The sequence below is a fragment of the Suncus etruscus genome, chromosome 3 (assembly GCF_024139225.1).
Source record: "Suncus etruscus isolate mSunEtr1 chromosome 3, mSunEtr1.pri.cur, whole genome shotgun sequence".
Lineage (NCBI taxonomy): Eukaryota > Metazoa > Chordata > Mammalia > Eulipotyphla > Soricidae > Suncus > Suncus etruscus.
This window is the reverse complement of record NC_064850.1, coordinates 132,795,795-132,822,273: the sequence shown is the minus strand read 5'-3', so window position 1 is coordinate 132,822,273 and position 26,479 is coordinate 132,795,795. Positions and strand designations below refer to the sequence as shown.

General features: G+C 37.9%; 1 protein-coding gene across 1 annotated transcript in view; it reads left to right on the top strand.

Annotated features, from left to right (window-relative positions):
* The window catches only part of LAMA1 (laminin subunit alpha 1), a 148,866-nt gene that overhangs the window by 73,672 nt on the left and 48,715 nt on the right, over positions 1-26,479 (top strand). The window contains exons 20-34 of the mRNA XM_049770891.1: positions 2,237-2,343; positions 2,541-2,721; positions 3,426-3,562; positions 5,106-5,342; positions 5,801-5,944; positions 6,802-6,981; positions 8,222-8,407; positions 9,667-9,794; positions 10,287-10,407; positions 12,246-12,383; positions 14,946-15,067; positions 20,690-20,776; positions 21,105-21,298; positions 22,581-22,723; positions 26,200-26,289. Of these exons, the coding sequence (XP_049626848.1) occupies positions 2,237-2,343; positions 2,541-2,721; positions 3,426-3,562; positions 5,106-5,342; positions 5,801-5,944; positions 6,802-6,981; positions 8,222-8,407; positions 9,667-9,794; positions 10,287-10,407; positions 12,246-12,383; positions 14,946-15,067; positions 20,690-20,776; positions 21,105-21,298; positions 22,581-22,723; positions 26,200-26,289 (2,195 nt within the window). The remainder of the gene's footprint in view (positions 1-2,236; positions 2,344-2,540; positions 2,722-3,425; positions 3,563-5,105; positions 5,343-5,800; positions 5,945-6,801; positions 6,982-8,221; positions 8,408-9,666; positions 9,795-10,286; positions 10,408-12,245; positions 12,384-14,945; positions 15,068-20,689; positions 20,777-21,104; positions 21,299-22,580; positions 22,724-26,199; positions 26,290-26,479) is intronic.

Here is a 26,479-nt window from a genome sequence, read left to right as displayed (position 1 = left end):
GGTTTTCAAGGTTGCTTGATACTGGAATCACTTTTAAAAAATGGTTCCTGGATCCCCTTACTCTAAAATGATACTGATATTATTGTCATGAATATAGTTTGGCCCTCAACCGTGTAATTAATATTAGAATTGTGAAGCGATTCAGGTGGATTCAAACTGCAAGGAAAGTTTGAGAACTTCTAATTTAGAATGTAGTGGTTTTCACATGCTCCTATCATTCACTTATTTATTTATTTATTTATTTATTTATTTTGGTTTTAGGGCCACAGCTGTCTGTGCTCAGGGCCAACTCAGATGTCTATTCTTATAGATCACGCTAATGATATTTGGGGGCCATATATGGTGACAGAGGTTGAATTGGGATTAGTTACATGCAAAGAAAGTTCTTTAGTTTATATTTTCACAGTTTTCCCCCCTTTTGTTCCTGAGGGCCAGTATCCATGGATAGTAGACCCAGTGCAGTAGACCAATGATTTTCTATCTTTTTTTTTTGAACCCCACCCCTGGTTTTCTATCTTTTTATATCTGTGGATTGGCATCAGACTAGAGATTGGCAGTCAAAAGTCATTAGTTTCAATTCTAGGATTAAACACTGTCCAGTTGTGTGACATTGGGCAAATTAATTGCTTCATGCCACCAGTGTCCATACATAAAACAAGCATAACTATGTATAGTTAAGCCTTCCTAAGATTTTAAAGTGTAGATGTTTTCAGGACACCAGATAGTACAGTAAGAAGAAGTACTTGCACACTTCTGACCTGGAATCAATCCCCAGCACCACATAGGGTCTTCCAAACATAGCTGACAGAAATCCCTCAGCTCAGAGGCAAGAACAAGCCCTAAGCACCACCAACTGCTTTCCTAAAATCAAGACAAAGTGCTAGACACTAAATAAGTAGTAGCTGTTATAATTTTTAGTATAAAATAGTACTCAATATTTTAAGATCAGTGTGTCTAGCATGATTGTTTGTTACACATGTCACTTCAGATTTGCTTTTGGGGGAGGCAGCATATTCCCAAGAAATGCACAGGGATTTCCAGGTCCATTCTCAGTTGAGATAGAAACTTAAGTGAAGGCCCAAGCACCCAGTGGTATAACCCTATACTAGCTTTTTAGTACATTAAATAAAGTTAAAAGGAAAACTTTAAATGAAAAAAATTAAATTTTAAAAGGGTTAAGATACTTGCCTTGCACATAGCCGACCCTATTTCAATTCTTAGCTCTTTCTAAGCACCTCCAGGAGTGAACGCTGAGTACAGAATCAGAGTAATTTCTGAGCACTAACAGCTCTAGCCCAAAAACCAAACAAGAAAAAAGCAAATAAAATCTATTTTAGATATTTATTTTATCCAATATATAATAACACTTTCACTTTATCATATAATCAAGTTGTTCATCACTAATGAGCTATTTGCTTTATATTTTAGACTACTGTTTATTCATATTTCAGTGTATATTATAGAATCCATTTCAACTAGAATGGTGAATTCTCATCAGAAATGCTTGGGCTATATTTAGGTTCACGAACATGACAGTTGAAAAGGTGGTCTATGTAGCTAAGTTGTTTGGGCATATTTAAAAATTTTTTTCCTGTATGTAGCCCAAATTTACTTCCATTTTCCTATTTCCATTCCTAGTAAAAAAGGTGCTTTAGTATTTTGCATTGGGATCATAGGATGATAATAAGGGATATTAAGGGATCAAAAGCCTTACCCCTACACTGTCATTTAGTTACATTAGTTCTGCTCCTCAGTTGCATGACCTCTAGGGCTAGATATGCATATATGTGACCAGCAATTAGAACAAACAGGCACACTGATGAGTGAACCTTCAAGCACAAGAAAAGCCCATTCAATCTCCAGTATCTCATATAGTCTTCTGAGCCTGCCAGAAGTAATCCCTGAGCATCACCAGGTGTGGCCCAAAAGCAAAAAAAAATAAAAAAATAAGAGGAGCCTTTTCATATGCCATGATGGTTTAGCTCCCCAAGAGAAATCATCACTCCATATGAGACATGAAGGCCCAGGGGCCTCTGAGTAGTGTGGAGATGTGATATTTCCTTCCCCAACCTTGCCATGGCTTGGTCCTCAGAAAAAGGCTGAAATTAAAGTTATTAATAAGTTTATATTTTTAAATGTTATTTGAAACATAAATAATTTTTCCTTTTGGAATTATCATCCTATCATAACCATACCTAAAAATGGACTCTAATATATCTATTGTGTGTCATGATAGCCTGTAAATGCCATGGAAAAGGCTCCCTTTCCAACATGTGCCATCATGAAACTGGACTCTGTGCCTGCAAGCCATACGTGACAGGACAGCAGTGTGACCAGTGCTTGGTAAGATACCTGATGGTCATGCATGTGCATCTTGTAAATGATATCTGTAATTGTCACTGTCACTTTGTTGAATAAGTCAGGGCACCTTTGATTCTATGAGCTAGGCTCATTTGGTTTGGTGAAACATTTTATAGTGTGCCTGAGTTACATATTAACTTGTGTTTTGGCTTCCGTGATCTGACCCTTCTGTGAAACAGTACGGATATTACGGGCTGGACTCAGGGCTTGGTTGCCTGCCCTGTAACTGCAGCACATCAGGGTCCACGTCAGATGACTGCACGGAAGAAGGCCAGTGTCACTGCGTACCAGGTGTGGCTGGGAATATATGTGACAGATGTGCACGTGGCTTCTTCGCATTTCAGGATGGTGGCTGTACACGTAAGCTCTTCAGTTTGTTAGTTGGGATTTGTAGTAATTCTTGGCTTTCCTTTGAGCTTTCCTAATGCTGCTAAGTTACTTTAGGGTTTTGCTTATTATGTGTGTGTTGGTGGGCGTAGGTAGGTGGAATCACATTAGTTTATAGTCACTGTAAATATACAAACTCAGTTAACTGTGCAAGTGTTAGTAATACAACTTTCTTTTTGCTGTTTATAACATATATGATTAAGAATTTTTCTTCCCTGATTCCTATTTTAGATCCATACATAATGGATTTTCTCTATGTCTTCTCTAATTGTCTGGGCTTGGGCCAATGAATGTCACTTAGTTTTAGTTATCTCACCAGAAAAATGGAGACAATAGTTCTGAGATCTGTCTGGGAGTTACTTTGAAGGTAACAAAGCTTATACAGCATTTGCACACAATAAGTGCTCAGTACAAGTGAACTTCCTCTTCTTCCTGAGATGCGTGTCTTTTCCAGTCATCTCTTTCTCTCTTCTGCCCAAATAATTTCTTGTACAGCACCATCTGCACATAGAAATATCACCCCTGTGAATGAGCCATATAGGGGTCTTTGAAATTAGGTGTCTAAGAGAATGAGAAGAATGTCTTCAGTTACTGAAGGGAACTGTCCTGTAGTGTCCACTCTGTCTCCTCTGATTCCCTCTGCTGTCCTGACCTGAACATCTCTGTCTCTGTTGTAGCCTGTGACTGTGCTCACACTCAGAACACCTGTGATCCCCAAACAGGGGAGTGTATCTGCCCCTTGCACACCAGGGGTGTGGCCTGTGAGGAATGTGAGGATGGCTACTGGGGTCACGACCTGGAGCTTGGATGCCAGGTGAGTATTCTCAGCTGAACTACTTTGCCATCACAATTTCCATTACTTTAATTAATTCAGTTGTTAATGCTCTGCATTGCCTTATGATTTCTTTTTAGAATCTAGTATGGATTATGGGAATCAACACAGAAGCTGTAGAAACATTCTAAAAGTTTCTCCCCTTTTCCCAGGCCAGGCATACACATGATATAGGCTTTATTCTTGGCACTTCATGGATGCCATTAGGTATTCCTAGAGGCTCCCAGTACTACCCCCAGAGTCCTGATGCTTCGGAGGCTAAGCACATCTTTGGGTCCTTGTATTGAACCACCCTCCTTGTTTGGCCAGGAACTTCAGGTGGGACCTATCAAGACACCTGAGGTCAATAGCACCCCCCCAATAAAAAGATACACAAATAAAAAGATACTCTCTTCCAGAATCTAGTTGTGGAACTAATGTTTATCAGAGCAAAAGTTAGACTATAAATGTATCTTGCCGTGAGTACTGGGGATAGATAACTTTGGAGGAGGATTTATATATATATATATTTCCAGTCTTCTTGGGCTTTAGTTTTCCCTATAATATCTTTTAATTAATCTGTTCTGTGAAACAGATTAAAAAGAAACAGATTAAATACCCAGAGACAATAGAGATGAGGGTTGAAAGGATTGGCCCATGGTATGAAGCTTACCACAAAGAGTGGTGAGTTCAGTTAGAAAAATAACTACTTTGACAACTATCATGACAATGGAAGTGAGTGAGAGCAATAGAATGCCTGTCTTGAATACAGGCAAGGGGTGAGGGAGGTGGGAGATGGAGTGCATTGGTGGTGGGAATGTTGCATTGGTGAAGGAGGTTATTTATTTTTATAACTTAAACTCAACTACAAACATATTTGTAATCATGGTGCTTAAATAAAGATATTAATTAAAGAAGAAAAACAAAACTAGAATTGGGGAGATGAGTGGCATTGGTGGCGGGAAGATTGCGTCGGTGAAGTGGGTGTACTTTTTATGACTGAAACCCAACTACAAACATGTTTGTAATCATGTTACTTAAATAAAGATATTACAAAGAATAAAAAGAAAAAATAAACTGATTAAAAAATACATTTTCGGGGCCGGGTAGGTGGCGCTGGAGGTAAGGTGTCTGCCTTGCAAGCGCTAGCCAAGGAAGGACCGCGGTTCAATCCCCCGGCGTCCCATATGGTCCCCCCAAGCCAGGGGCGATTTCTGAGCACATAGCCAGGAGTAACCCCTGAGCGTCAAACGGGTGTGGCCCAAAAACCAAAAAAAAAAAAAATACATTTTCAAATAATGTTGCCAGATTGGTTGGGCACATGAAGCAATTTCAGGCCACAGTCTTGGTGCAGCGAGTATGCCACAAAGATGGACAAATGTCCAGCATAGTGTTGCTTTGGCTTTGTGTAGCAAGAGCAAGAGAGCAAGTGGTTCATTTCTCCAATTGCCTATAATCTGCTTTGTCCTGAGAGCCTGGGAAGCATGCTTTCTGGAAGCTTCCAAGTAACTCTCTTGTTTATTTTCATTTCTCTCCTTTCTTTCAGGCTTGCAATTGCAGTAGTGTGGGCTCAGCCAGTCATCAGTGTGATGTGTTCACTGGACTTTGCCAATGTCAGCCTACCTTTGGGGGACCAAGCTGCAATCAGTGCTCTGTGGGTTACAGGGACTTCCCAGATTGTGTGGCCTGTGACTGTGACCCAAGAGGGACATTGCCAGATACCTGTGATCAGGAACAGGGTCTCTGCAGCTGTGCAGAAAAAACTGGAACCTGCTCATGCAAGGTATCAGCTCCTGAGATTATTTATTACCTGATGGGGTTTTAGGAGGTTAAGTATTTAAATTAAGCAGCAAGATTTTCAAATGTTTTTAGAATGAGTTCATCCTGCCTTGTTGGTCTGGGTTTAACTCTGTGCTTGCTCTATGGGGACAATGAATGATTCTTTAAATAGAACCTGTACTGTTCTTTACAAGGGCTGGAAGAGGGCACAAATTTGAAATCATACTGAACTTTGTAGCATGTGTTCCATATAACTAAGTGGTAATCTGTTTTGAATTTACAAATTAGAAAATATAAGGCCTCAGATTTGTGATTTTTTTCTTATAGATGGAAATTATTTTCATGTATATGATGACCAGACCACAAAGAATTTGTGTTAATCCAATATTATCTTTGTACATTGCTATTTCTACTAGGAAATCTTTTATAATGTTCCCACGTAATGTCATATTTCCTTTTTAGGAAAACGTCATTGGACTTCAATGCAGTGAGTGCCGAGCTGGCACCTATGCCCTCAGCTCTGACGAGGCCCTTGGGTGCACCCCATGCTTCTGCTTTGGGTTCTCACAGTTGTGCTCAGAGTTGGAGGATTACGTGAGGACACCAGTGAGTTCAAAATTGTCTTGGGGGTCAAATGTAGTTTGTTAAGACAGTCATTGTTTGGGTGAAATTTTGCTTCTATGATATTAGAAAGTCTAAGTTAAGCTCATTTAGGTTATAAATCAGAAAAGATAATAAACTGGGAACATAAGACACTAATATTGTTCTCTAACTTATCTATCAAAGCCTAATTGGAAAGAAAATACAACTGTGGGTCAGATATAGTCCAAAGAAATAGAACACAAGCCTGATATTCTGGGTCCCTGAGTTGGGTCCTCAGCACTATGTGATCTCTTAGCACTCGTGACTGTGATTCTGATTGTCTCTGATACATTTGTGCTCAAGCAACACAGTGCCAAACTCAAGCCCTGAACCATTAGATTTGTACCTCCAAGCAGAGTATCACCAGGAGTAGCATCCAACTCTCCTTAGAACCACTCATTATGTTTCTTAACTCATCTATTTATATAAATAAAGGTCCCAAAAGATAGATCTACAGACTAGAGCATAGGCTTTGGACTCAGAAGCTCTGGAATCATCTCTAAGCCCCATGGTCTTCCAAGTACTGAGCTGAGAGAAAATACTTCCCTCAATAAGAAGATAAAACGAACAAAAAAAAAAAAAGAAACCCTGAAACATCCAAAATAGCTTCCTTGGTATAAATGAATATTGCTCCAGTGTAGCAATAGTTTGACCCTGAAGACAATCATTTAACTCATGTTCAGTTCATTTTAATGCAGATAATTAATTTTAAGGAAAACTCTTTGTTGTTCTGGGTTTAATAATAAAGCAAGCTCATTTGGATCTGATAAATGAAAGGTGTATCATCACTTATGTATGTTTTTTTCTCTTGCCACATCTAGGTTACACTGGACTCAGCTCAACCACTTTTGCGTGTGGTTTCTCAGAGTAATTTGAGGGGCACGATTGAAGGGGTGTATCTGCAGGCTCCAGACATTCTCCTGGATGCTGAGATAGTCAGGCAGCACGTCCAGGCAGAGCCGTTTTACTGGCGGCTTCCAGGCCAATTCCAGGGAGATCAGGTGAATCCCTTACCCAACCCAGAGCTGGTCCAATTCCTGGGCTGTGCTGGCATCATACACTCATCAAAATATCTTGTTGGCCTGTCTTGTAACTGAAGTGGGTACTTATTTTCTCTCCTAAAGTGGGAATAAGGAAGTATTAACACTCATAAGTTTCAACTACCCAAGTGTGTTTTTTTGCTTATTTTCATGCATTAGAACATCTCTTAAAGCAATTATTCAACACATATTTATGTTTAATGCTAATATACATTATATGTACATAAATATACATAAATGTGTTTCCTCAATACAAGCCTGGTTTCTGGGACTTGAGAGATTCTTCTCAAGAAATTTTCACTCAGTGAGAAGTTAAATTAAAGCCTCATTCAGAGTCTTGAAAGCATCGTTGAAAGCATTGGACTTTTGTTGAATATGTCAAATTCCTTAAAATCACAAAGATGGGTTCAGTGTTTAAAAAGAAATATGGTAGAGAGGCTGGAACAAAGGTAAGGTGCTTGCCTTGCATGCAGTTAATCCAGGTTGAATTCTGATTACTCTAGATGGCCCCCAGAACACAGAGCCAGGAGTAAGCTCTGAGTACTGCAAGATGTGTCTCCCAAATAAAATTTTTTTCTGATTATAAAAGAAGAAATATAGTAGATATTTTCTATTGATGTGCTACTTTACCATATAATTTGTTGCCATATTAATATGATATCTTGTGGTATCATCTGAAGAGAATGTTGGAAGGAATGACAATAACTCTGATGATGTTAATGGCCTTCCTGGTGCATGCATACTGACTTCCAAACTCACTGACTTGTAGATATCAGCTATGGAGAGCTTTATACAGTCAATCACACCTGAATTGTAGAACACTTGCCTGGCATATGAAAATCCTTTAGTTTGGTCCCCAACACTGCCAGACCACCCATTTCAACATTCTCATGTGTAGCTCTGACCCCAGGACACTGCCAGGCCTGAGCAGCAAATATCAGACTTGCACTGACTTTCTGAATATTGTCCCGAGTGACCTCTATACACCCAGAAGTAGGCCCTATATAAATGAAATGAACCACATAGTTGGAGTCAATTCAACAGAAGTAAATATTAGTAGAAGGAAGCAAATTATAGTGACATATTTCACTCATAAGATCATTTTCTTTTAGTATACAAGATTTCTTTCTATGGCAATAGGCTTGTAATAACCTATTTAAATACCAGTGCTCATAGAACTAAACAATTTACTATTTTGTAGCTCCTAGCCTATGGCGGAAAACTGAAATACAGCATAGCTTTCTACTCTTCCCATGGAGTTGGCACCTTCAATCTTGAACCTCAAGTGCTCATCAAAGGAGGCCGGACTAGAAAGCAAGTCATTTATGTGGATTTACCTGCACCAGAGAATGGAGTGAGACAAGAGCATGAAATAGGAATGAAAGAGGTAATGTTGGGCTTTTTTCACAGAAACTTTGGAATGTGTGAGCTTTCAGGGGCCAAAACAATAGTACAGTTGTGTTGTGTACAATTAATAGTACGTGTGTCACCTTGTACACACCTGACCCAAGTTTAATCCATGATACTACATGTGATCACTAAAGCCCTGTTGGTAGTGATGCCAGAGTGTAGAGCCAGGAGTAAGCCCTGAGCTTTGTCAAGTATGGCCTCCCAATAAAACAAAAACAAAAGTACGTGAACTTTATCATGAAGTCATGATGTTATTACTGGGAGACATACCTAGATCAGCTGAGGGGTGAGTGCAGTTAAAGAAATAACTACACTGACAACTATCATAACAATGTGAATAAATGAGGGAAGTAGGAAGCCTGTCTCTAGTACAGGCAGGGGTGGGGTGGTGAGGAGGGAGATTTGGGACATTGGTGATGGGAATGTCGTACTGGTCAAGGGGAGTGTTCTTTGTATGACTGAAACCCAACTACAATCATGTTTGTAATCAAATTGTATAAAGATATTAAAAATATTTCAGGAAAAAATTAAGATTTGAAAATATATTCATGTATTCTCATATATTCATATTTTATATTCTTTTGATAAATATATTATTCACCTTATGTTAACTTAATGAAAATTGCATCTTAAATCCTTTGACTTTTACCCAAGAACTAACATGTATGCTCTAACATCTTGAATATGGGTAGTATATGTTGTTTTGTTTTTTTTTTTTTTTTTTTGGTTTTGGTTTTTGGGCCACACCCAGTAACGCTCAGGGGTTACTCCTGGCTATGTGCTCAGAAGTTGCTCCTGGCTTGGGGGACCATATGGGACACCGGGGGATCGAACCGCGGTCCGTCCAAGGCTAGCGCAGGCAAGGCAGGCACCTTACCTTTAGCGCCACCGCCAGCCCCTGGGTAGTATATGTTATCTGACAGTAGTTTAGTGACAATTTCAGTGTGCAGACATTGGGTATTTTTGTGAATATTTATCTTTTGATAAATGCAGATTCATTTATCTCAGTTACTGCCCCTCAGAATATTCAGGAGGTAAAATGTTTGTGTCAATTAAATGTAGCATCATGCACATAACTGGGCTCCTGTCTGGAGAAATGTATCGGAATTAAATAATTTAATTAATTTAACCAATTGATCATCTGAATAGAATTAATTACAAAAAAGTATGAAAGAGTTAAGTTCATATGAGCCTGAAATTTTTTCTCAGTTTAACAGAATGTGTTTCTATCCACAGAAATTTTGGAAATACTTTAATTCTGTGTCTGAGGAAGCAGTCACACGCTCAGACTTTATGTCTATTCTTAGTGACATTGAATATATACTCATTAAAGCATCCTATGGACAAGGATTACAGCAAAGCAGGTATTTAGAACTTTGTAGAGCTTAAAATATACTGTTTTTGAAGCTTAATTGAAAAGATTTGATTTACCTTACCCCTGAATTTCTAATTTTATAATTACACGCATTTCTATTTCTTACTAAATCTTATTTAAGGTTATTAAAAAATGTGTGGGGAATGGATTATTCATCCTTTTTTCTAGTGTATATATAAGTGCAAATAATGGCTAGATATTTGCTGAGGATAATTGAAGAAAATACCTATTTATACCCTTCAATAGCAATGCTTATGGTTTTGTGAAAGAGCCCAAGTTTTGGCCAGATTTCTAGTTTGCAACATCATTCTGTCGCATGACTTTTAAGTTATAAAATGCCAACAGTGCTACCCCAAACTGCTAAAGAGGTGCTGATTCAAAATATGTATGTGCAAATATGATTATGTAACACGTGCTTTATCTGAAAATGTCCTTCTTAAAGTGGAATTTCCTCTCATATTGCTTAATAATGATTCAACAGAATCTCAAATATTTCAATGGAGGTTGGCCAGAAAGCAGAAGCTCTGCATGAGGCGAAGGAGTCGGCATTCATGATAGAGAAATGTATCTGTCCACCTGGCACAGCTGGATTATCTTGTCAGGTAAATCAAAATCCTGGGTTTAAATATGCTTGTTACAGCAACTAAAATAATAAACAAAAATACTATACATATTGTTAATATATTTTATATATAAATAATAAACAAAAATATATATGACAAAAATATATGTTATTTTCATTCAAAAGTTTTTTAAATTATGGTAAAATTTGACTATCTCAACTATTTTTATTTATTTATTTTTATTTATTATTTATTATTTTTGAGGGGGGTTACTCTTGGCTCTCTTCTCAGAAATCACTCCTGGCAGGCTCTGCGGACCATATGGGATGCTGGGATTTGAACCACTGTCCCTCTGCATGCAAGGCAAATCCCCTATCTTCATGCTATCTCTTCGGCCCATGTTTTTATTTATTTTTGACAATATCTTTATTTAAGCACCATGATTACAAACATGTTCGTAATTGGGTTTCAGTCATGAAAAGAACAGCCCCTTTCACCAAAGCAACATTTGTACTACCAATGCCCCTACATGTCTTTCCTCCCCCACCCTCTATTTGAGATAGACATTCTACTTCTCTCACTCATTATCATTGTCACAATAGTTGTTAGTGTAGTTATTTCTCTAACTGTGCTCACCACTCTGTTGTAAGCTTCAAATCATGAGCTGGTCCTTCCAGTCCTCATTTCTATGGTCTCTGGGTATTAATACAACAATGTCTTTTATTTTTCTTAAATTTCATAGATGAGTGAGACTATTCTGTGTTTAACTCTCTCTCACTTATTTCAGTCAGCATAATAGTTTCCATGTATGTCCATGTCTAGGAAAATATCATGAGTTTATCTCTCCTGTCAGCTTTATAGTATTCCATTGTGAATATGTACCACAGTTTCTTTAGCCATTCATCTGTTGGAGGGCATCTGGATTGTTTCCAGATTCTGGCTATTGTAAATAGCACTGCAATGAATGCTGTCTAGTCCAGCGTTTATGAAAAACAGTATGGATATTCCTCAAAAAACTGGAAATTGAGCTTCCATATGATCCAGCTATACCACTCCTAGGGATATAACCAAGGAACACAAAAACATAATACAAAAATGTCTTCTGCACACCTATATTCATCTCAGAAAATTTTAATGATACAATTTAATGATGTTAAACTCATCCACAAATCAACCTCCAGATGTTTTATCTTGCTAAACTCAACCTCTGTTCTCATTAAGCTACTACTAGGTTCTACCTCCCACCCTAAACACAGTCACATTCTACTTTCTGTCTTTGAACATCACTACTCTAGGGCTTCATATAAGTGCAATCAGATGACAATTATTTGTATTTTAAGGTTGGATTATTTCTCTAGAATAATGTCTTCAAGGTTTATTTCCATTGTAGAAAATGTTAATGTTTAGTATTTATTGTATGTGGAAATTACATTTTATCTATTTCTTCCTCTAGTGGGCTAGTTTCTGCTATTGTGAGCATGTGGGTCTTGAAGAGTCATATTGTTATTAGAGGTTTTTTTTGAAGTGTATGCCCAAAAGTAGACTTGCTATATAAGATAATTATTTCATTTTAACTATGCAAGAACCTGCCATATTGCAAGTTCACCATCAGAGCACAGGGTTCCAGTTTCTACAGATCCCCACCAACACTTAATATACTTTGGATATTTTTGTTCCCACAGCAGCTATTCTGATGGGCATGGAATTATATCTCTTTGTGGCTTTCTAATAATATTTCCCTCATCATTAGCAATGTTGAACTTCTTTTCATATGCTTATTATCCATTTGGGTATCTTTGAAGAAATGGTTACTCACATACTTTGATCACTTCTTTCTTGAGTTGTTTGATATTGTCTTTTGTTTTGCATCTCCTCAGGACTGTGCCCCTGGTTACTACAGAGGAAAGCATTCCTATGGTGCTGACAGAGGACCCCGCCCTCTGCTTGCCCCTTGTGTGCCTTGCAGTTGCAATAACCACAGTGACATATGTGACCCTGAGACTGGAGTATGTCTGGTATGTATGGAATGGTTGCTTGTCTTAGGTTCAGAATTAAAGTAGGCACCAAGTTTTGGTCCCACCAGTGCCTTGATTTTAAGAAAGATTGTTAAAGGTGAAACACACACATATACACATATTTATATTCCTTAAAAAATGTTCAACTTTAGAAGTATGATGCACTTAAAGTGGCAAATTTTCACAAAAATTTACTTCCTTGGTTTGTGCAAACAAAATTGCAAATTTATTAATGTACCTAAATTTATATTTCACATATATATTGTGGTTATAGGAAAATAGATTTTATGATCTGTATCATACCATTTTTAAGAGTCACCTATAATTTTTAAAACAAGTTAATTACTAGAGCTGGACAGATGATTCAAAGAGCTGGTGAACATACTTTCCTTGCAATAGGGCTAGTTTTGATTCTCTGCATTGAGTGGTGTCGTGAGCATCTCTGAAAACAACCAGGAGTAATCCCTGAACACTGCAGTTCTGGCTCCTAAGATCCCTCTCCAATGATAAACAAGATAAAAAAGTGAATATCAATGAGGTATTTTAGTAGCCAGAGCAATAGTACAGAGGGTAGGACCCTTGCCTTGCATGCAATCGGGCTGGGTTCTATCTCCAGCACCCTTTATGTATTCCTCCCCAGTTTTCCAAAAACAATCCTGAAAATAGATCCTGAGTAAGTCCTGAGCACCACCAGGTATAGCCCCCAAACAAACAAAATATATATTTCACTGGGTAAAGTATTTCCATCATCTTTGAGTAATAAAAGAGAAGAAGAATGCTAAACTCTTTGATGTCTCATAAGAATTTGCTTCTTAGTCACCTTCTAGACCAAATGTTTTCCAAATCTGGCAATGATACACCCCATCCTGAGGAACATTTGAGCAGTCTAGGAAAGCTTATTTCTGGATTAGCCACAGGTACAAATGGGATCATTTTTATTTGTTCACATAAAGTAGGGAGATGTTCGAGAAGACACTGCATAATATTTTTCTCTGAAGAGAAAGAATTAGGGTAACTAAGTTTGGAAGTCCCTGATTTAGACTAAGGGAGACATTAAGGACATAGGTGAACTCTTATCATTAAAAAGGACCAAGTGATCCAGACAGAAGGACCTGTGCGCCCTGACATAGGACCTTACTTCTAACAGCAAATAGTTTGATACTCTTTTCCTACTGAGTTATTAGTCTCTGTAATAGGCAATGTGATGACATTGGCTGCTTGTGAGCATTACTCACATGATCAGGTGAAATAATTCTGAAAAATACTGAACTACCCACTAAGAAAGACATACCTGGAGACTTACAGAGTCTCAAATAAACAAAGAATGAGGACATTGGGGTCTCAGCTGACTTCAGACATCCTACATCTGCCTTTCTCCCCTTCTCTTCAGAAATGTCTTTCAGTTGTGGAATGCAAAGACATTTCTACTGGGAAACCTGCTAATTTAGAGCAATACATAGATGAAACTAAAGCACTGAATGGCTTTTTTGAATGAAAAATATATATGCTAACCTTTGCTGACTCCTGCAGTATGCAGAATAAAAATTATTCCAATCATACAAGGTGAAATGGGTTCAATGAGGATGCAGATAACTACACTACTATTCAAAAATTGTTTTTAATTTGGATAGGGATTGCATTGCTTCGATACAGTAGTTTAGGTAAGATGGTCATTTTGATAATATTGATTCTTTCAATCTATGAGCATGGAATTTTTTTTATTTACTTAGTTCTTCTATTTTTTTTCTTAAGTGTTTTGAAGTTTTCATGGTATATGTATCTCATCTCTCTTGTAAGGTTGATTTTCAGGTACTTGATAATTTTAGACACAATTTTAAATGGAATAGATTCAGATCTCTTTTTTGCGAGTTGTTTATTTGTGTAAAGAAATGCAGCTGTGGGCCCGGAGAGATAGCTCAGCGGTGTTTGCCTTGCAAGCAGCCGATCCAGGACCAAAGGTGGTTGGTTCGAATCCCGGTGTCCCATATAGTCCCCCGTGCCTGCCAGGAGCTATTTCTGAGCAGTCAGCCAGGAGTAACCCCTGAGCACCGCCGGGTGTGGCCCAAAAACCAAAAAAAAAAAAAAAAAAAAAAAAAAAGAAATGCAGCTGTCTTCTATGTATTGACTTTCCAAATTCAGACAACATTCTTTATGGACTTAGAACAATAAATTATAAAGTTTGGAACCATAAATAGCCTAGGATAGCCAAGTCCATATTGAAAAACAAGAAACTGGAAGGCATATCATTACCTAACTTGAAGCACTACTACAAAGTCATTGTGATCAAAATAGCATAGTATTGGAACAAAGACAAACTTGCACACCAATGCAGCAGAATATCCAATGAACCCCCCCCCCCAGTATATGGTCAATTAATCTTTGATAAGGGAGCCAATAACTTGAAATGGAATAAAAAAAGTCTCTTCAACAAATGGTGTCTTTGTAGTAATAATAACAGTACTAACAGAAAGGAATCATATTAGTGTGTATGTATTGTTAAGTAAAGAGAATTTCTAACACTTTGCCTTTGTTTCCTTCTCCTTTTGCAACTTTGGGCACCAGAACTGCAGTGATAATACTGCTGGAGACCATTGTGAAGTGTGTGCTCCCGGGTACTTTGGGAAGGTGACTGGCTCTCCTGGGGACTGCTCTCTCTGCACTTGTCCTCATCGACCTCCTGCCAGGTAAGAAGCGGAGGTGTGTGTGTTCTGCTTTGTTTTTATTTCAGGACTGTGGTTATTATGTGGTGCTTGTCTTTATTGCTGTAATGCTCATTGGATTTTTTGTTTGATATTTCTTTTTGTATTGTTGTGGTGTTTCTCCTTTTTTCCCATTCTTATCTCAAACTGATGTCGAAAGCCTCTAAGGACTGCCCATTTTCGGCTTATTTGGTTTTTACCCCATTTTATTGCTTTTTCTTTTCTTCAAACAGAACCACATTACCTGAACCTTCTAGTTCAGCCTCTCAAATCAAGGGGGAAATAAAGGAGGGTACCAAAACCAAATAGTTGTATGATCACTAAGTAGTAAGCTAGACACAGACACTTATTCTAGCATCCCAGGGGGTAAAAGTGGGGGATATGGGATGCAAGCTGGGAATGGGGGTGGAGGGAGGACAACTTTGGTGGTGGGAATTCCCCTGATTCAATGTGAATATATACCTAAAATATTACTGTGAAAGATATGTAATCCACTTTCGTCAAAATAAAAAATAAAATAAAATTATGATAAAGTTAAATAAAATCAACAGTAAATGGAAAAAAAAAAAAGAAAGAAAAAGAAGAGTAGGTGTGCTGCCCTGCCATGTGCTGTGTTTGTTCCTTTCCAGCCTCAATCCTGCAGTCTCTTAGGGTTCTATTTTATTTACTATTCCCCATGTGACAAGCAAACTAGCTTTAAGAAAAAGTGGTAATTTATCACAAGCATTTAAAGAGAATTGTTTTAAAATTGAGTTTAAGAACCCAACCAAATAAAGACTTACAGGTTTTGTTTTTGAAAGACTAATTTGACCCTTAGCCTGTGGTCTTCTGTGCAATTACAGATGAATTGTTATAAATTATGTGAATAACTATATGGAGAATTAACTTTGCATTTAATATAAGGAAATGATCTTGTTATTTTAAAGTCTAACGGGAGATGAAGGGCATTAATGCTGCATAGTAATGAAATCGTGACCATGTTCTGTCATATACACTTGAAGATGTATAGAATTATCTGAATGCAGAAAAGAACTAGAAATTTTTAGCTTTATTTTATAATACCTTTATAAAAGCACCATGATTACAAACATGCTTGAAGTTGGATTTCAGTCATAAAAAGTACACCCCCTTTACCAATACAACCTTCCTGCCACCAATGCCACCCATCTCCCTCCTCCACTAACCCTGCCTGTCTTTAAGACATTCTTTTTTTCGCACGCACTATCATTGTCATGATAGTTATTAGTGTAGCTATTTCTCTAACTGCACTCACCACTCTTTGTGGTAAGCTTCAAATCATGGGCCAGTTTTTCCAGCTTTCATCTCCATTGTCTCTGTGTATGATTACAATACTGTCTTTTATTTTTCTTAAATCCTACAGATGAGTGAGACTATTCTGTGTCTCTCTCTCTCTCTCCCTATGACTCATTTTTACACAGCATAATATTTTCCATGTCTATCCATGTATAGGAAAATTTCCTGACTCTGTTTTTCCTGACAGATGCATAGTATTCTATTGTGTATATGTACCACAGTTTCTTTAGCCACTAATCTACTGTTGGGCATCTGAGTTATTTCCAGATTTTGGCTATTGTAAATAGTGCTGCAATGAATATAGGCATGCAGAGAACATTTTTGTATTGTGTTTTTGTGTTTCTAGGGTGTATCCCTAGAAGTGGTATTGCTGGATCATATAGGAACTCAATTTCCAGTTTTTTGAGGAATCTTCGTATTGTTTTCCATAAGGACTAGGCAGCATTTCCACCAGCAGTGAATAAGAGTTCCTATCTTTCTCAGAGCCAGAGCGATAACACAGCGGTAGGGCATTTGCCTTTCATGTGGCCAACCCAGGATGGACCCAGGTTTGGTTCCTTGCATCCAATATGGCCTGCCAGGAGTGATTTCTGAGTGCAGTACCAGGAGTAACCCCTGAGCACTGCTGAGTGTGGCCCCAAAACAAAACAAAACAAAACAAAGCAAAAAGAGTTCCTTCCTCTCTCCCTACATCCTCACAAGCACTGATCTTTATTGTTCTTTGTGATGTATGCCAGTATCTGTGGTGTGAATGGTACTTTATTATTGTTTTGATTTGCAGCTCCCTGATGATTAGTGATGTTGAGCATTTTTTCATGTGCCTTTTGGCCATCTGTATTTCTTTGAGGAAGTTTCTGTTCGTTTATTTCTTCTCTTCATTTTTTACTGGAGTTAGATGTTCTTTTCTTGTTAAGTTTTATCAGTACCCTGTATATCTTAGACATTAGTTCCTTATCTGATGAGTATTGGGTTAATAGTTTTCCCCATTCTTTGGGTGGTTTGTATGCTAGTCACTATTTCCTTTGAGGTACAAAAGCTTCTCAGTTCAATATAGTCCCATTTGTTTACCTCTGCTTCCACTTGTTTGGAAAGTGATATTTCCTCCTTGAAGATACCTTTAGTCTCAATGTCATGTAGTATTTTGCCTACGTGATCTTCTATATACCTTATGGTTCTGGGTCTGATATCCAGGTCTCTAATCCATTTGGATTTGACCTCTGTGCATGGTTTTAGATGGAGGTCCAAGTTTGCTTTTCTGCATGTGGCTGACCAGTTGTCCCAACACCAGTTGTTGGAGAAGCTTTCCTTCTTCATTTTGTATTTCTTTCCCCTTTATCAAAGATTGAATATATGTTTAATGTATGTCTGGGAAACATTTTCTGCATACTCGTCTATTCCATTGATCGGGGAATCTGTCTTTATTCCAATACCAAGCTGTTTTAATGACTATTGCTTTGTAGTACAAACTTAACGACACAGCTTATAAAATTAGAAAGTGATCAACAGGGGCCGGAGAGATAACACAGTGGCATTTGCCTTGCAAGCAGCCGTCCCAGGACCAAAGGTTGTTGGTTCAAATCCCAGTGTCTTGTATGGCCCTCCGTGCATGCCAGGAGCTATTCCTGAGCAGATAGCCAGGAGTAACCCCTGGGCACTGCCAGGTGTGGCCCAAAAACCAAAAGAAAAGAAAAAGAAAGTGATCAACAAAATGAATCAAAAATAGGAAGCAGAAGGAAATCACAAAGTAGAAATTAATGAAGTGGAAATCCAAAGAACAATCCAAAAGTTCAATGAAAGCAAAAGTTGGTTCTTAAAACAAACAAACAAACAAACAAATAAAACACTAGAAAAACTCACCAAAATTAAAAAGAAAGTGAGAAATTCACTAAACCAAATTAGAGGGGCTGGAGAGATAGCATGGAGGGAGGGCATTTGCCTTGCATGCAGGATGGTAGTTTGAATCCCAGCATCTCATATGGTCCCCTGCGCCTGCCAGGAGCGATCTGAGAATAGAGCCAGGAGTAACCCCTGAGCCCTGTCAGGTGTGTCTCCCCCCCCCAAAAAAAAATATATATATATAAACCAGATTAGAAATGAAAATGAAAAAGGAGAGATCACTACAGATACTACAGTGATTCAAAGATGAAACCTAATATTTATAGGCTCTCTTTAGAAGTGAAAATTATAGTTTATAAATAACAATTGATATTATCAAAAAATGATAGGCTGTTGAATTTGCATAAATAAAATGACAACTTTTGTTTTTTAAATATCGAGTTTTTATTAGTTATCCAACTTGGGGACCACAGCTAATCATGTTCAGGTGCTACCACAGGCACATTGTTGGAGGAAGAGGTTCTCCCAATGCTGCTCATGGTGAGGCATGAAGTCTGAGAATGGAACCCAAGCCTCCAGCACTGAGCCATCTCTCTAGTCTCAAATAGCGACCTTTCATATACTAAAATAAATTAAAAGCATTTGTTTTAATTGTTCATGTTTATTTTCTTTCTGTAAGTAGTCTTGATGATGAGTGCTAAATGAGTGGCAATGTTTGAAGTTCCCCATACATAGAGTTTCAAGCACCCTACACTGTTTCTATTGTTTAATTTTTAATTATATATGTGCATATAATATTTGAAGTTGACAGATATGCTCCTGTGATTTATGCTTGCTAGCTTATTGTACTCATTGTACTTATTGTACCTATGTAATTCTACATAGGTAGAATTAGATATCATAAAATCACTAAGATAAAAACAGAGTTTATCTTGTTATAGACCTGTATGACTGGCCAGTTGAATTATGTAATATATGATTATGCTTCCACTCTGGAAAAGGAAAACATTCATATTTCCTTATATCCTTAATTCTCCATGACTATCTGTGCCAGAAAAAGATTTAGAAAGCTATCTCTACTTTGCACATTTCTATGCTGTTGAATGGATATTTTGTTTATCAATCGAGAGATATTCAAGCCACCCCCAAAGTCCACGCTAATAAATTGAAGTTTTACACTATTAGTTAGAAATTATAAAGGTATTCTGTATGTTGTATATCTGTGAAACTTTTAAAAGAAGGCTTTATTTTCTGTTTCTACTGAAATCTTTACAATTTAAAGGAGGAAAAGTCAGGAATGATGGAAGACAGAGAAAAGAGTAAATTGGTGCTGAGAACTCAGCAACCACCTCAGACAGCTCTCGAAGGTTCTTTCAGTGTTTCTTTCAGAAATTTGCAGGTACCCGGCTGATCCTTTAGATGGTGTACTGGTATTTTAAAATATGGAAGTAAAAGCATTAGAAAGAAAGGTATAAACCTGTCCTTTATCAGAAGATCCACCTCTTAGTTAATTACTAAACTACTGTTTTGCTTCTAGATGCCCACCACATGACTTCTTATCTTCTAGGTCCATTTGTCTTCAAGTTCCATCTTCTCTTTTAGCTATGATTTCCTTTGCTTTTCTTTCTTCCTTTTTATCAGTCTATTATATTCACTAGTAAACCTGAGCATCACCGAGTGTGGCTGAAAAACCAAAAAATAAAAATAAAAAAGATGTGTATGTCAAGATTTTTTTGACTTGTTTTATCTTTGTTTTGCATAGAAATAGAAAGAGATGGGAAAAATAGAAAGGAAAAACCCTTGGCCTAAAAACAGAGAGATTTTACCTATGAAGAACCCTGACATAAGACCAGCTATAGGCTCTGGACATACTAAGTTGTCTAACCCCAAAGTCTTTGTCTTTGGTCCCAGTAAAAGTTCTTCAAAATCATGGTTGTCGCAGTCAGGTTTCTGTAATTAGAGATCCTGGATTTTGTACAGATCTTATGTCGAAGTCATAGTGACAAGGAGAATCTTCTGGTTTCATCTCTCCATAGGTGGTAATGCAGAGAACCTTGCCCTGAAAGCAGGTTGTTGCTGTTACCAATTCATCAGGGTGTCATATGAAACCACTCTGGAGCAAGTCAATGCCAGGGCAGCATTAGGGCCTTTCCTGATAGAAGTCTGTTTCCTGCTGCTGGTGTTGAAAACAGTGCTGGTTCCATATATAGGATCCAAGGTTCAGGGATGAATGGCCAATGTCCAATCTTCTGAAGCCAAGTCACTATGACAAGTGGATACCCGTCTCTTTTACTACTTTCTGCCTTATAGCTTCTTATCCCTAAAGAACTTATCTAGTAGTCAGGTGGAATCATTTAATTTTTAGAATAGTATCACGTATCCTGAGATTAATGAATGCATATCTGACAAAAATCTAAATGGTATATAAAAACATTTTATGATATTATTTTTTTACAGTTTTAGTCCCACTTGTGTCTTGGAAGGTGCTCATAATTTCCACTGTGATGCTTGTTTACCAGGCTATGAAGGACAATATTGTGAAAGGTATGTGGTGGTATTTTAATAGGGAATAAATCACATTATTTATGCAGATAATGTGCAGAATGACATAGGGTTGTTATCTGTTTTCATGTGTGTGATTGCTTTGAAACTTTATTCTGAAATAGAATCTCCTATGAATTAAGGTAGGCAAGTGTAGTTTCTGGGAGAGCTCATTTCTCCTTTTAAGAAATAAAATTAGAATGGTGTAAAATAACTTGCATTCTTTGCATATTGTTTGGTAGAAAAAAATTAATATCCTTGCCACAACTAATGGCTTTATTTTATTAGTGGTTTTGTGATTCTTCATGCTTTTGTTTCTCCTTTTCTGCAGGTGCTCTCCAGGTTATTATGGGAACCCTCAAACACTAGGTGGCACCTGTCAGCAGTGTAACTGCAGCCCCATAGGCTCTCTTCACAGAGACTGTGACCGTGATTCTGGGCAGTGCATCTGCAGACCGGGGGCTACTGGGCTAAGATGCGAGGAATGTGAACCAAGGCATATTCTAATGGAAAGCGATTGTGTGTGTGAGTATCCTGTGAAACACTGAAAGTTGGTTTTCCTATCATATGTGTCCCTCTGACTGTGTCCTGTAGTGTCACCAGCATAGAGAGCTGCCTATTTTATTTAACTCTGCAAACATCACTCTTGCCTCTGCAGAACTGAACTTTTAGTAGTGCATTTGGAGTTGAAACAGGAAGTTCTGTAATAACTGCATTTATCTCTCCAGCAACCCAAGGGCACAATAATGGCAGCCTCAGCATTTAGCTGCATGAATATTTTTCCTTTCCTTTTATGGACCTGAGAGCCCAGCAGAGTAGAGAGGAAACGCTTTTGTGGGGTTGTCATTTGTAATTTCACAATTTCACTCATGTCTCACTATAGTAGATTTTTCTACAGTTCTGATTTATTTTTAAGGGCACATTTTTTAAGTCTTCACCCTACATGGTTCATAGGGAATTGTTGGGATCATGCATGACATGGGAGAGCTTTTGTGTGTATGTGCTTGCAATGGACAAAAGCACATCTATTCTTTACTCTCGTCCTCTTTGGCTGTACTTGTTGAAGGAGTGTCTGCAAAACAGCTGAGAAAATGACAGGCCAAGTTCTCAAAAGAAATAGATTTAGAAGGGTCAGAGTGATAGCACAGCAGTAGGGAGTTTGCCTTGCACCTGCCTGATACAGGACGGACCTGGGTTTGATCCCCGAAGTTCCACATGGTCCCCAAGCCAGGAGCAATTTTTGAGCACATAGCCAGGAGTAACCCCTGAGCATCAGAGTGTGACCCAGAAACAAAAACATAAAAATTAAAAAAAGATATAGACTTAGAGTTTATTGCAGTTGGTTCACATTAAAGATGAGCAAGTGCTTTGTGAAGATTAAAACTGTGTAACTAGGGGGCCGGTGAGGTGGCATTAGAGGTAAGGTGTCTGCCTTGCAAGTGCTAGCCAAGGAAAGACCTCGGTTCGATCCCCCGGCGCCCCATATGGTCCCCCCAAGCCAGGGGCAATTTCTGAGCGTTTAGCCAGGAGTAACCCCTGAGCATCAAATGGGTGTGGCCGAAAAATAAACAAACAAAAAAACAAAAAAACTGTGTAACTAACAGGAGCCAGACCTGGAATCCATGGTTGGGATGTTTTCTTGTTTGATCCCAGGGAAATTCCTGATCCCATCAGAATCTCAGTGTCAGTATCTGATTGGAAGATTTTCATTGATCCTCCTTTTCTCCATTTGCATCTCTTAGGTGTAGGCAGGCCCAGGAGGTAATATGCAGAGTGCTTTGCATTCACTTGAACTCTTTTCTTATAGCATGTGATGATGAATGTGTAGGCGTGCTGCTGAATGACCTGGATAATATTGGTAATGCTATCACTTCTGTGAACCTCACCAGCACAATCCCAGTCTCATATGGAATTTTGTCAAATCTGGAAAATAAAACAACATATCTCCAGGTGAGTGCTGGGATAAGAGATCGGAAGATTGGAAATTAGGAGACTGACATCTGTTGAAACAACTGGAGATCTTACTCCTGCAGGCGTCTCACTCTCAGTGAGCACCTCTGCATGTCTTTCTTTTAATATTGGCATAGAACTTCATTCCACCTGCTTATTAGTCTCAATTAAGTCTTACTCCACTTAATTCTCTGATTAAGAGTTTTTTCGCAGATGACACCTTACAAATTCTATCATCAGCTGAGGTTCCTGTTGCCTCTTCAATGAAGAAAAGTCCTTTTATTCCTCTCTATGGCAGCCCTTTGGTTCATAATATATAGTCAGAATATGTGGAAGAGAGTGCTCATAATATAAATTCAGAAATATAAATACAGCTATAGAAGCATTTTTTTGGTGTGGTGGTGGTGGTGGTGGTGGTGGTGTGTGTGTGTGTGTGTGTGTGTGTGTGTGTGTGTGTGTGTGTGTGTGTGTGTGTGTGTGTGTGTGGTGATTTGGGCCATACCAGAAATGAGCGAAAGTTACTCCAGCTCAATAATCTGGAGTTGCTCACAGCTCTGCTTAAAACTAACTTGCATGGTGCAAGCTATCAAATCAAAGCTTCCTACCTGCAAAGTGTGCACTCAGTCCTTTGAACTACTTCTCCTGTCTAATAGTGTCTCCTTTAATATTTCTCCCTCCTTTTAAAGAAGAAATACTTTCTCTGAGTGTATTATTCTTTACTGGAATTATGAGGTACAGACATTCCTCCTCTCTGAAAAAGTCTACAGAAACCTTGGCAGGTAGATGAGTTTTATGTTTTGCAAATAGTATGAGGCCAGTAAAAAGGTTGAGAAGTTATGGATTGGCTTAGTAGGGGCCAAAGAGAGTTCGGTGGCTGAACACATTGCTTCTTAGAAATGTAGACTTAGAAAATATTCTACTCTAGTATTTTAATTCTGTTCAGAAAAAATATGATTGTTAAATCTCACTTAAAATATAGGCATTTGAGTTTAAAATAATTTACTGTTGTCATGCAATAATAAAAAGAATAATCATTTCTGAATTCTATTTTTTTCAATGACAGCTTTTTCTAGACATTCTTCAGATGCGTACTTCTAGTATGTGTGTGCATATGCATATACTTGTGTTGAAATTCTTTTGCTTCAGTGATTCATTCTTGTAACTTAGGGCCCTTTCCCAGAGTAAACAAAATGACAGCAAAAAATGGCTATGGAATTCTAAAATGTATCTCTATATTATCTTCCATACATGAGAAAAATTATTTTTAACATACAAAAACCCCATAGAAGAGATTTTTATTTTTACTCTATACATTATCAATAAGCACTTTTTTCTATCAGTGTGTACTCAAGAATTTAAGTATACTCTACACTTGTCAAATGAGATAAATACTCATTAAATGCTTGATTTAAATTAATTTCAACTATTTTAGGGGGCATGAGGCCACACCCGCAATAATCAGGGGTTAATCCTGGCTCTGTATACAGAAATCACTCCTGGCAGTGCTTGGGGGACTGTATGGGGAGGTCAGGGATCAAACCTTTTTGGTCTTGTACAAGGCAAGTACCATACCTGCACTGTCACTAAAGTGACAACCCAAATTCTAACTATATTTTTAATGACCTACTTTTCACCTAATTTACTTGTTAATTATTTTTTAATAATTTTTATTGTGACCAAAGTGAATTATGAATCTTTCACAGTAATATTTAAGGTACATAGTGACAATGAATCAGGGCCATTCCCATCACCATGGTCGTCCTCCCTCCCGCCCTGTTCTCAGCATGTGTCCCATATCTACCTCATTTGCCCCCCAGACTGCTAGTGTAACTTCTCCCCTCGTGTATAGCTTGGTATATATAAGGTATCGATTTTGTTGTTGTTGACTTTGGGTTTGATGTTTAAGTCTGACCATTTTTTATCTCCACTCAATGTTCATACGACTGTTTGTTCCTGGTACCATCTATTTTTATTTTCCCCTCAATTCATAAGGCAGAACAAGATGATTCAAGTTGTGTGGTTCTATTGGAAAAAAAAAAAAACTAGGAGGAGTCCATCTAGAGGTTATAAATATCAATTTAAAAGAAGAAAGTGAAAATAGAAGAAAAACATAACAAAAACAAAAACAAACAAAAACCAGTAACTACAAAAAAAAAAAAAGCACCCAGCAACAAAAGAAAACAAAAAGAAGAAAAAAAGAAAAAGAAAAAACGGAGAAAGGAGGGCTGGTGTGGCAATGTTTTGTTCTGGCTCTTTGCTCAGAAATAACTCCTGGCAGGCACAGGGGACTATATGGGAGGCCAGAATTAGAACCAACCACCTTAGGTCCTGGGTCGGCTGCTTGCAAGGCAAACGCTGCTGTGCTATCTCTCCGGGTCACTTGTTAATTCTTATAAATAACTTTATGAATATTTACTCTTCATTTTCTTTCATTATTTAATTATACTTGGGCAAATTACTTAGATTTTCTGGTCCTACCCAGTAATAGCCACTTCTTAGAGTTGTTTTAAGATTTAGATAAGATTATAGAAGTAAAGGAATTAGTAGAGTGATCACATAAATAAGCACGTGTCAATTATTATACAGAATTTTAATTATTAAGTATACTTATACTTCATCCTATAATATTTTATGTAAGTTTTTTGGGGTAGTAGACTCTACTTGGAAAGACAGTACACAGAGGTGACTCCCAGTACGGTGCTATGAGGGTCATGTGGTACCAGGGACCAAACACAGGGATTTTACATGCAAAGCATATGCTCAAGCTCTTTGAGCCACTTCCCTGGTTCTTGCATATTTTTGTTTGTTTGTTTTTGACCACACCTGGTGACACTCAGGGGTAACTCCTGGCTATGCACTCAGAAATCACTCCTGGCTTAGGGGACCATGTGGGACACCGGGGAATCGAACCGCAGTCTGTCTTAGGTCAGCTGTGTGCAAGACAAACTTTGCCCTACTGCTGCACCACCACTCCGGCCCCTCTTGCATTTTTTTTTAAGTGGTAGCAATTACAATTAAAATTTGTATGCCTTTTCTATGGAAGTTAAGCCATATTTATTGAAGAAGTGCAGCAGTTTCAGGCTCTGCATAAATAGTGGACTTTAAATTAATGCTATATACAGAAGCATGTTGCTAAAATCAAAATTTAATGTTTCTGATTTATTTTCGTTGTTCTTGTTTGTTTTTTGGGGGGTCACACCCAGAAGTTCTTAGTGTTTACTCCTGTGCTCAGGGCTCATTCCTGGAGGGGCTTAGAGGTTCATTCATGTGCGATGCAAAGATGAGCTGCAGAAAAGGCAATCCCAAATTTAACCCCCAGATTATCCCGTTGTCCCATTTGTATTATTTTAAAATAAAACTTCAATAAAAGAAGAAAAAAAAATTTGTGTGAGGGGAAAGAATGGTAATAAGTGACTCATAAAACAAATTTTATTTTGAAGCATAATATTTTCTTTTTTTCTTTTCTTTTTTAAAAGAAATCCTTATTAAAAGAAAATGCACACACAGAACTGACAACAATTCAACTTAAAACCATTACAGAAGAGACAAATAATCTTCAAGGAGAGGTAAATCTTTTACATAAAAACCCTGTTTCTCACCAATGCTGTCATCTGTTCACTGGGGCTATGTGGAAGATTCTAATTGCTTCAGCAATGACTTCTTCCCAGAAACTGTTTGTTCCAGGTACTCTTTGATCACAAAAATAACTTTAATTTTTATGTTATAGGAGCTGAAGGGCATTTCCCTTAGCGCCAT